Here is an 11,954-nt window from a genome sequence, read left to right as displayed (position 1 = left end):
TTTTCTCTAGTTCTAGATTCTGCTTCCAGAGAAAATATTCTCTCAGCATCCACCCTTTCAAGCTTCTTTGGACACAACTATTTCCATAAGATCACCTCTCATTCTTTAATGAATCAAATGTATTTGGCATAAACTGCTCAACCCTTCTTCAGAAGAAAAGCCCTTCATCCTAAGAATCTGTCTAGTAAATCTTCTCTGAGCTATTTACAGCGGAAGTATAATGCTTCTTAAGGAAATGTTGGGGCATGATGACTGTTGCTGTGAGGTTATCAGTTACAAGGGCACAGATGTCAAGAGTTGCTCTCCTTAGCGTTCCTCTCTCTTGCTATTTTCACAACATCAGATTTGATTAATTAACTGAACAATGAATACAGGAGTTCAGACCTCCTATTGCGGCTGTAAAGAACAATGGTAAGGCTACTGGTAGCGCACTGCGTACAACGCTGGTCGATCTTCTACAGGAAAGATATTGTTCACCGCGAAAACCTGTTTATATTTTACATTCAATTTCTTCAGTGATGTTATTGCACTCTCTGAGGCTTGAACGCCTGGTTCAGAGATAAGCATGCTACTACTGCACCACAAAAGTCCTGGAACCCTCTCAACGTTTGCAGCTCCAGCTTGATCGTTGGATTCCTCAACATGAATTACAGTGATGACCATCTGTCTGTACCTGATTGGATATTCGGGGGAACAGAGACACTGATTGGACACTACTCTGCGGTCTCTGAGTCCTGATGGCCAATCTGCTGCGCCCTGAGTTTTGCGGAAGTGGAAAGTTTGGGGGTAAGTTTCAGACTGAACATGGGGTTGGGGATTGGTGAATGGGGTGCGGTTTTTCTGTTTGTGGTGTCGGTAAATTTCCTGGAGGTCGTGTCTTTTAGTCAGCCTTCCGACTCCGAGTTTACCTTCGTATTGCCGCCGGGCAGAGAGGAATGTTTTTACCAAAATGCCGGATACAACAGTAGCATGGAGCTGGAATACCAGGTGGGCCCGGAGATTCAGGGCAAAGTATTGGTCGTGTAGCAAGCTAGAAAACCCGAGCCTCACCAAACTTCGGATACGGAGAATGTCCCTGTTGCCAGCCCTGGCTTGGGCACTGAGTTCACTTCGAGGGAAGTGCTCCTTTAACACTGTTCTTCCACCCCCCCTCCCCCACGCACACACCCCAAGATTTGGTTCAAATATTAAATCGTGATCTTGTTGACCTTCATTTTCTCCAATCGTAAACTGAACTGTAATACACAAAACATTTGTTGCGACTGCTAAACATTAACTGTCGGGATAATTCATGCAGTGTATGATGTTTCTGAGCTTGACTTGTGCTTTACCCACAGGTTATTGGAGGTGCTGGATTGGATGTTGATTTTAGTGTGTTTAGTCCTGTTGGTGAAAGTCTGATCGTGGAATCAAGGAAGTCTGATGGTGTCCATATGTGAGTACTTAGCACTTCTGAGAATATCCTCAAATAGCCTTCTGCCCATCGGTTCTGTGTATACTCCGTGATTCTCATCTCAAGGGTATAACTTTGACAAGGCTCTGCGTGGTAGATTAATGAGTAAAGTTTGATTACGTGGGGTTCAGCGAAAGCTTGCTAATTGGATACAAAATTGGCTTGACCATAGGAGAAAGAGGTGGTGGAGAGTTTTTGGATTGGAGGCCTGTGATCGATGATCTTCCACAATAATTTCACTTATGTCATTTATGATTTAGATGAGGATGTAGAAGACATGACTAGTAAGTTTGCGAATGACAGCAAAGTTGGTGGTACAGTGGACAGTGAAGAAGGTTATCTAAGATTACAAAGGAATCTTGATCAATTGGGCTAGTGAGCTGAGGAGTGGCAGGTGGAGTTCAATTTGGATGAGTGTATTTTGGTGAAACAGACAAGGATAGGACTTCTGCAACTAATGGTAGGGCCCTGGGTGGTGTTGTGGAACAGAGAAATCTAGGGGTTCAGGTACATGATTCTTTGAAATTTGCATCACATGTAGACAGGGTGCCTAAGAAGGTGAGGTTGTTCACTTGCTTGCCGAGCTGACATGTTTTTGTTCAGACATTTCATCACCACGCTGGGTAACATCATCAGTGAAGCCTCTGATGAAGCGATGTTCTGCTCTGCTTGGAATTTATACTCTTCATATAAGAAGGCAATCCTTAGGAAGGCATTTTGCACACTTGCCTTTATTGCTCACACCTTTGAGTATAGGAATTGGGATATCATGTTAAACTTGTACAGGATGTTGGTGAGTATTGTGTACAGTTCTGGTCACTGTTGTGGGAAGGACATTATTAAATTGGAGCGGGTTCAGAAAAGACTTATCAGGAATGGAGATTTTGAGTTATAAGGATAGGCTGAGACTTCTTCACTGGAGTGTAGGAGATTGAGGGGTGACTTTGTAGACTGGCATAGACTAGCAAGGGTCTTTTTCCTAGGGCAGAGAAGTTCAAGACCAGGGAGCATATTTTTAAGGTGAGAGGAGAGAGATGTAAAAAGGACATGACAGACAATGTTTTGGAAGTGATTTGTATGTGGAATGAACTGGCAGAGGAAGTAGTAGATACAGTTGTAACATTTAAAAGCTATTTAGAAAGATTTGGGCAGGGGCATGGGACATGGGCCAAACGCTGGCAAGTGAGACTAGAGATAATGGGAACTGCAGATGCTGGAGAATCCAAGATAACCAGGTGTGAAGCTGGATGAACACAGCAGGCCAAGCAACATCTCGGGAGCACAAAAGCTGACGTTTCGGGCCTAGACCCTTCATCAGAGGATGCTGCTTGGCCTGCTGTGTTCATCCGGCTTCACACTTGGCAAGTGAGCCTAGTTTAGTTTGGGAACATGGCTGCTGTAGATAAGTTGAACTGAAGGGTCTGTTTCCACAGTATTTGATTTTATGACTGTAAGGACTGCAGTTCTCTAACCTTCAGATACACATGGAATGACTATTGGGGCTATCAGTCTCATTTTGGCAAGCTATTTTGCTGTAAAGCGAATCAAAGTGGAACTCTGTCTTCTCATAACCCAATACCTATGTGTGCAGTTTCTTTTATTCACTTGAGGAATTTGGGTGTCATTTGCTTGTCCAGCATTTATTGGCCCTGGTTACCCTTGAGAAGGTGGTGGTGAGCTGTTGTCTTAAACCACTGCAGCCATTGACTGGAGATTGACACACAATGCCATTAGAGAAGGAATTCCAAGATTTGACCCTGTGACACTGAAGAAACAGCAATATATTTCCAAGTCAGGATGGTGAGTGGTTTAGGCAGGAAACTGCAGGTGCTGGTATTTCTTTGTCCTTCTAGATGGTAGTGGTCATGGGTTTGGTGGGTACTGTCTAAGGAACCACGGTCAATTTCTGCAGTGCATCTTGTAAATAGTGCACACACATGTTACTGAGCATCGCCGGAGCATGAAGTGGATGTGGTGCCAATCAAGCAGACTACTTTGTCCTGGATAGTGTCAAGGTTCTTGTTGGAGCTATATTTGTGAAGGCAACTGTGGAGTTTTCCATCACCCTCTTGACTTGTAGATAGTGCACAGACGTTGGGGAGTCAGAATTAAGTTATTTATTACCGTATTCCTAGCTATTCTGATCTTCTCTTGGAGACACTTACAGATTTGATTTGATTTATTGTCACATGTACCTAAGTACAGTGAAAAGTTTTTTTTGTTTTGCAAGAAGTACAGGCAAATCATAACACACAAGAGCATAAAGATCATAGGGTGTTTAGACAGAACGAGGCATACAGGATTATAGCTGCACAGGAGGTGCACAAGAGCAAGATCAACATGAGATTTGAAATTAGATAGGTCCATTCAGCAGTCTAATAAGAGCAGGGAAGCAACTGTTCTGGACCCTGTTAGTATGTGTGCTTAAGCTTCTGTATCTTCTGCCTGATAGGAGAGGTTAGAATACCGTATTACCAGGGTGGGACAAGTCTTTGGCAGGCTTTCTATGGCAGTGAGAAGTGAGGATGGGGTCCATGGATGGGAAGTTGGCTTTTGTGACGGTCTGCACTGTGCACACAACTTTCTGTAGTTTTCTTACTGTCCTTAGGCAGAGCAGTTGCTATACCAAGCTATTATGCACCCAGATAGAATGCTTTCTATTGTGCATCTGTAAAAGTTGATGAGGGTCCTTATGCACATGCTGAATTTTCTAAGTCTCCTGAGGAAGAAGAGGCATTGTTGTGTCTTCCTGACCACCACATCTACATGGGAGGTCCCGGACAGATTGTTAGTTATCGTCAGTCCTGGCAACTTGGCACTCTTAGCCCTTTCCATCTCAGCCTTGTTGATGAATGCAGAGGTGTGTTCTCTCCTTCCTCCTGAAGCCAATGATCATTTCTTTAGTTTTACTGACATTAAGGGACAGACTGTTATCATAGAATACATGGCATTGTGTTACAATCTCCTTCCTATATTTTGACTTGTCATTGTTTGATATCAGGTATACAATGGTGGTGTCATTAGCGAACTTGTAGATGGCATTTGTGTGAAATTTGGACACACAGTTGAGTGTACAGGGAGTACAGTAAGGGGCTGAGGACACATCCTTGTGGGGGGGGGGGGGGGGGGGTGGGGGAGGCGGCGGCAGGGGTCTCCAGTGTTGAGTGTTATTGTGAAGGAATTATGATTGAATGATTATGGTCTATGGGTCAGGAAGCTGAAGATCCAGTTGCAGAGGGCAAAGCCGAGACCTAGGTCTTGGAGTTTTTAGATTAATTCGGTTACGATTATAGTGTTGACGGCAGAGCTGTAGTTGACAAGTAGGAGCCTGATGTAGGTATCCTTGTTAGGCAGATGTTCCGAGATGAGTGTAGGGCTAGGGAAATGGCACTGTGGACCTGTTTTGTCAATAGGCAAATTGCAAGGGAATGAGGCAGGCTGGTAGGCTAGAGTTGATGTGAAGCACTTCATGATTATGGAGGTCAGTGCCACCAGACCATAATCATTGAAGCACGTTGCATGTGTTTTCTTTGGCACTAAGATAATGGTCTTCTTGAAGCAGTGGGGACTAAATATTTTAGCAAGAAGAGGTTAAATGTGTCAACAAATACTTCTGTTAGCTGATCCACGCAGGATCTGAGTGCACAGCCAGGAACTCTGTCTGGGCCAGTTGCTTCCCTTGGGTTCACTCTCAAGATGATGTCTGCAGTGGTGACTGAGGGAACAGATGAATCCAGGGCCACTGGTGCTCTGCATGAGCCCAGCATAAAGCATTGAGTACATCAGAGAGGGGGTTGCTTTAGTCTACTATTTTGTCCTGCACCATTTTGTATCTGGTTGTTATGTAAGCCTCGTCACACGTGGCATGTGTCCGTATGGCTAGTTTGGGCCTCTAACTTGGTCTGATACTGCTGCTTGGCATCTCTGATGGCCTTGCAGAGGTCTTATCTGAATTTCATGTGTACATCTGGGTGGTCTGACTTGAATGCCATGCTCCTGGTCTTCTGTAACTAGTCCCGGTTCATCCAATGTTTCCAGTTGGGAATATACAGATTGACTGCTTTGGTACACAGTCCCATACACACTTCCTAATGAAGTCTGTGATAATGTTGGCATGCTTGTTTAGGTTGTCTGCTGAATTCTTGAATGTGGTCCAGTCCACTGATTCTAAGCAGTCCCAGAGAAGCTCTTCCACTGCCTCAGACCAGCACTGTACAACCTTCCGTGATGGGTGCTTGTTTCAAATTCTGTTCGTAAACTGGGAGGAGGAATACAGCATTATGATCCAAAGTGCCTGTGGGTATAACTATTCCAGTTTGGTTTTGGTCAATAATAAACACCAGGATGCTGATGGTTGGGGATTCAGTAATGGTAATGCCATTGAAATGTCAAGGGACAACATGAGATTCTCTCTTGTTGGTCATTGTTATTCTCTAGCATTTTGCATGGTGTGAATGTTACTTGCCTCTTTTCATCCCAAACCTGGATGTTTTTCAGCCCTTGCTGTTATATGAGCACAAACTGCTTCAGTATCTGAGGTGTCATGAATGGTGCTGAATAATGTGTAATTGTCAGTCAAGATCCCTAGTTCTGACCATATGGTCTTGTTCTCCAATGAGAGAAGGCCATTGAAACAGCTGAAATATTTGGACCAAGTGGAACTCAATCCAATTCTGGGACGTTAAATGCCTTCAAGGTGGAGATTGATAAATTCTTGATCTCACAAGGAATCAAGGGCTACGGGGAGAGTGCAGGGAAGTGGAGTTGAAATGCTCATCAGCCATGATTAATGGGCGGAGTGGACTCGATGGGCCGAATGGCCTTACTTCCACTCCTATGTTTTATGGTGAATTCTCACTTGTGTGTGCAGATTGTAAACTCAATCATGAAGGGCAGGAATCCTTTCTGAATTCCCAATTGTAACTCAGTAATGTTGAGGTCAGCTGTAATGACCATCACCTTAATGGAGGTCACCTAGTTAAATACAAAGTGGGATCTTTGGGATCCTTGTAAAACTGCACAACTCAACATCTTGGGTACTGAATGCAACTAGAACTTTGATTTCTGGGGTTACCGTACTACAGATTCTAGTGCTTGTTGTGGAGGAGGCCTGCCTTTTGAGTGAAGTGCAATATTTGTATCCACTTTGCCTGGTTTTTCCAGTGAAAACTGCACTTAGCCTTCAAAATGCACATCACTATTATGTGAATCTCTCATTAGAGAAGCGTTCCTGAATGCAATGTCTTGAGTCTGGGCAGCGTATTTTAGAAACAAATGGATTCAGAAATGAAATATGGTCCATCATTACATAAATCAAATCTTGATGTTAGCCATATTTAACAAATGAACAAAGGTAACTATTCCATACTGGGAAGTTGAAGCTGAGCTAGATCAAAAATCTGTCTAAGAGGTTATGGAAGCCAGTCAGCAAAGTGGAGTTAAATCTACATTTGGATCAACCATGATTTTATTGGAATGATGGTAACGGCTTAAGCTGTTGAATAGCCTGCTGGTACTCCTTTTAGTATTATCCTGTGGAAATTCTTTGCTGGATGACTTGCATTGGCTCATTTGTTGATTGTGAGCTAATTCTAGAATTTGTATAATTTCAAATTCCTTTTTAAAAATCATTTCCGTATCTCTCTCGTTCCTTAAAACCTTCCAGAATTCCTCTATTTCTTCCAAGTGTGATCACTTGTGCATACCTGTTTGTAATTACTCCATCATTAGCTGTGAAGTCAACAGTTGGTTAACCATTCTGCCCCTCTCTTTGCTGCTTCCTAAAATTCACCTCTGATTATTACCCTAATACTTTCTTGTGCGTGTATAAAATAATTGTAATTACTCCCATGAGGTACCTGGGTGTTTTAATAACTTAGAGCTATAATAAGTAGGTTAATTTTGTTTATTTACAGTCCAGTTGAAATTTGAGTATATTTTTGATTTGTGTTTTCAGTTGTTTATTGTCTGGGACAGCAAGGTGAATCGCTCCGGACTCATGTTATCCAATTTACTTTACAGGATTGAGCCTACAGTTATTGGCGATTACAAAATCTGCTTTGACAATTCTTTTAGTACCATTTCTGAGAAGGTGATCTTCTTTGAAGTGATTTTTGATGATGCTGAGGAGGACTGGTCAGAGATTGTGGAACCAGAAGAGCTACTGGATGTTAAAATAGATGATATTAAGGTAAATCAGCAAACTCACCATGCCTAAAGCTGTCATAGAACATAGAACAATACAGCGCAGAACAAGCCCTTCGGCCCTCCATGTGCCGACCTGTGAACTAATCTAAGCCCACCCCCCTACGCTATTCCATCATCATCCATATGCTTATCCAAGGACAGTTTAAATACTTTACCAGGTTCGTAAGAGAGTACTGTCAGATGCTATGGAAATGGAATGGAGTATTAGAAAGTCTTAAAAATTGATTACAGCTTCTTCCCCAGAATGATGTCTTTTGCATACATCTGGTAGGAATGGGTGGAAGATGAGGAAATGGAGAAATAGATAATGTAAATATGAATCGCACCAAATATGCCCAGATGAGGTCATACTTTAGGAGCACAAACTTCAGTTTTGAAAGGCTGTAACAGTAGCAGGAAGAGCTGGTTGAGGGAAACATAAAAAAAATCTTCTAGCACAAAAGGGACCTTTTTTAATCCATTAATTTTTAATGTTCCCTTTCAAATATTTACCCACGCTTTATTTCTTTTGGGAACTTCTTGTCCTAATGATCTTTTCTCCTAGAGGGGGAGGAAGGCATTTCCTAATGCCTCCAGATCGCTTTACCTCCTACCATCTTGAAATTTATAAAGTCCATTGACAGACTCCAACTAGTGAAAAGAGGTTCCCTCTCTTTTATAACAGTGTGGAGCTGGAGGAACACAGCAGGCCAGGTAGCGTCAAAAGAGGAGGCAAGTTGATGTTTTGGGTCAGGACCCTTCTTCAGAAATGGGGGAAGAGGAAAGGGAGCTCAGAAATAAATAGAGAGGGGTGGGGCAGAGGGAAGGTAGGTGGGATGGTGATAGGTGAATGTAGTTTGGGAGTGGTGGGAAGAGGGAGAGAAGATGGACAGGTTGTGTCAGATCAAGAAGGTGAGGATTGGTCAAGGGATGAGGTTGGGGTTGGGGAGAATTTGGAACTGGTAAAGCCCACATTCAGGCCGTTTGTGAGATATGGGAATTGCTGGCTGGGTCAGCATGACCTGCCCCTAGTTGTCTTTGAGAAGGTGGTGGTGGTGAACTGCTGTAGTCTACCTGTGGATTGACCCACAATACCATTAAGGAGGGAATTCCTAACTGGAACACCTATTGAACCTTATTTATCAAGTCTTCGGATGTTTATAGTCTTTCCTTATAATTAAAGCTTCTTAAATGCTGAAGTAAATCTTTGTCTTCGCAAAGGTTTATCCTTGCTGGCTACAGTTAGCATTTCCTTCAGTAACTGTTGAACGTACTGTTTTTCAGGAATCGATTGGAAACATGAACACAAAACTAGCAAAAAGTATGCAGATTCAGGCCATTCTCCGAGCCTTCGAGGCACGGGATCGCAACCTGCAAGAAGGCAACTTGGATAGAGTAAATTTCTGGTCAGCTATCAATTTGGGAGTGATGCTGGTGGTATCAGTTGTCCAAGTCTACATGTTGAAAAGTCTCTTTGATGACCGCAGAAAAGTTCAAACATAAACTCGAAAAAGATGACTGGAAACAGATGTGTTGACTATCATGGTTGAATAACTGCAGATCATTTTAGTTGTTTTGGATGGCTGTTTGTGATTTTGCTGCTTTTGAAGCTAGTTGTGGGATTGGAATAAGCTAACAGCAAGGCTGGTAAGTGAATTGTTCAAACTGGACTGTCCAAGGCTAGTTGCACAGAATATCCATTAATGTTAAATACATCTTCCTAGAAGGTCAATATGTTTATTGTTAATAAACAAACTGGGGGAAGGTTCTGGAAACCAGGACTTCTGATCTTGTTTGAGGCTCAGAGACTTAGTAAGCAGTTCAGCTGTGCTTTTTTTAAACAATTAAGGCAGCAGATCAGACATATTCATGAAGCCTGAGAAGAATCAGCTGGAATGGGACAGGTTGTTGCTCCTCAGAACCCAAGTGACAGCTGAAGAACTGTACCAGGGTCCCCAACATACTGGTACTACTAATCTAAAAGCAGTCTAGGGCAGGGGCCTGAACACCCCCTGCACAAAGGAGGTTGCCTGCATGTGAGAGGCAGGCATGCAAGAGAGAAAATGTACTTCTTTTAAAAAAAAACAAACAATCAGGTACACCAGAAAATGTTGCAATAGCCAAGGACTGGACTATGCAGTAACTAAGAGTGTGCTATTCCTGATCACTAGTGCATATGGGCTGTAAGATGGGTTTGGTTTAAACGTATCACCAAGTGCTGTGAGTAGAAGGCAAAGGGAATGACAAAGTGAATGTCTATACACAAGTCTGAGAATGATCTGACTGCCTGTTTCTGTGCCTCTTTTTCCACACAGACTATTTTATGAAATAGTAACTTTTCTATTAAAGGTGTTTTAAATTGGTAGCAAACTTGCATATTTACTAGTGTTTTTCCATGTGTCTCTGACAGTAACTGAACATCGCATTGCTGCTGGAAGAATAATGGTAATACAATGCATAATTTCAAAGAATGATGCCCAGTCCATAAATAGAACAACTAATGATGAACCGTTACAGGGCTTGAAGCATTTAACTCTGCTTTTTGTCCCCGACAGATGCTGTCAGACCTGCTAACTTTCTCTAGCAATTTCTGCTTTTGTTCCAGGTCAAGGTATAGGGTTGACACTGTTCACTGTATTTAAGTTTAGTCAGTTCAAACTTGTGAAAAAAGGCAAACACTGTAAGGTTTCAGGTAAGTTTAAATTTAAAGAACATAAAACAGTACAGCATAGGAACAGCCGTATGGCCCACCACATCTGTGCTGATCATGATGCTGTTCTAAACTAATCTCATCTGCCTGCATGTGGACTGTATGCCACTGTTCCTTCCCTGTCATGTGTTTGTCTTAAGCATTGCGATTGTGTCTGTTTCTACCACTTGCCCTGGCAGTACCTTCCAGGAAACTACCATCCTCTGCTTTTCAAAAATAAAATTTGCCTTGCTCATCTCCTTTAAACCTATGCCCCCTAGTATTTGATATTTCCATCCTAGGACTCCCACTATCCACGCCTCTCATGATTATATGTACTTGTACAAGTCGCCTCCATTGTAGTGGAAAAAATCCAAGTTCGTTTAACCTCTCCTTGAATGCTAATACACTCCAATTCAGGCAACATCCTGATAAAATCTGTTATGTAACTGCTTTACCCTCTAGATCCTTCCTCTGATGTGATGACTAGAACTGCACGCCACACTCTAAATGTGACCTAACTGCAGGTAATACAACAGCAATATGACTTGACATCTTTTACACTCAATACCCTGACTGAAGAAGGCCAGCATGCCCTTTACCACCTTCTCCGATGGTTGCCACTCTCAGGGAGCTATGGACTTGCACCCCCAAGATCCCTCTGTATATCTATGCTCCTAAGGGTCTTGCATTTTACTACTTTCCTCTTACATTTGACCTCTCAAAATGCATCATGCTCAATGGCCTATATTTTCTTGGATTATTCTTGTTGCCCTTCTTAAAAGAACATCTTTGGCTATTCTCTAGTTTTCTGGGTAAAATAGATACAAAGATCAAGGCCCCAGTAATCACCCCCTTAATATTCTGGAATGGATCCCAAGGCCGTGGGGAACCTGTCACCCTTCCTGTTTTTCAAGACACCCGATACCACCTCTTAAATCAACATCTTGCTCACTTCATCTGCCTCCTTTGTCCTTGACTACAGTCTTGCTCCTAATATATACATAAAATGCCTTTGGATTCTCCTTTATCATAATTGCCAAAGGCATTTCATAATCCCTTTTCGCCGTCCTACTTCCTGTTATAAATTCTTTTCTGCTTTTGTATTCCTTAAAGGGCCATGTCTGATTTCAGTTTTCTAAACCTTACCTATGTTTCCGTTTTTTTTGGAAAATCTTTCAATATCTCTTGCCATTCTTGATCAAAGTTCATGTGAGGATGAAAAATAAACAGGCTTGTAAAAGACAGATGTGGATTGACCCTAAAGCTATTAAAATGTAATACACTTTAGTAAGCAGTACAAACACTATAAACTAAATAGTACCATGTTAAAGGTGGATGCAAGGTGAAAGAATCTCAAACTGAGAGAAGGTGACAGGTGGCTCTAGATTAGTTAGTAATGCAGAGTCACAACCTAAGATATGGAAGCAGCCATAAAACACAGCTAATTAGATTAGATTAGATTCGATTCCCTACAGTGTGGAAACAGGCCCTTTGGCCCAACAAGTCCACACCACCCTTAGGAGCATCCCACCCAGACCCATCCCCCTATAACCCACACACCCCTGAACACTACGGGCAATTTAGCATGGCCAATCCACGAGCCCCCGCATCTTTGGACTGTGG

General features: G+C 42.5%; 1 protein-coding gene across 1 annotated transcript; it reads left to right on the top strand.

Moving 5' to 3' along the window:
• Positions 1-792: 792 nt before the first annotated feature.
• On the top strand, positions 793-10,009 carry LOC125447510 (transmembrane emp24 domain-containing protein 1-like). Its single transcript, XM_048521949.1, has 4 exons — positions 793-987; positions 1,338-1,435; positions 7,475-7,643; positions 8,924-10,009. The coding sequence occupies exons 1-4, from the start codon at positions 805-807 to the stop codon at positions 9,140-9,142; spliced, it is 669 nt and encodes a 222-aa protein (XP_048377906.1). The 5' UTR covers positions 793-804; the 3' UTR covers positions 9,143-10,009.
• Positions 10,010-11,954: the final 1,945 nt, after the last annotated feature.

This window comes from Stegostoma tigrinum, chromosome 35 (assembly GCF_030684315.1).
Source record: "Stegostoma tigrinum isolate sSteTig4 chromosome 35, sSteTig4.hap1, whole genome shotgun sequence".
Classification (NCBI taxonomy): Eukaryota; Metazoa; Chordata; class Chondrichthyes; order Orectolobiformes; family Stegostomatidae; genus Stegostoma; species Stegostoma tigrinum.
The sequence above is the reverse complement of the archived record's forward strand: the minus strand, read 5'-3'. Positions and strand labels throughout refer to the sequence as shown.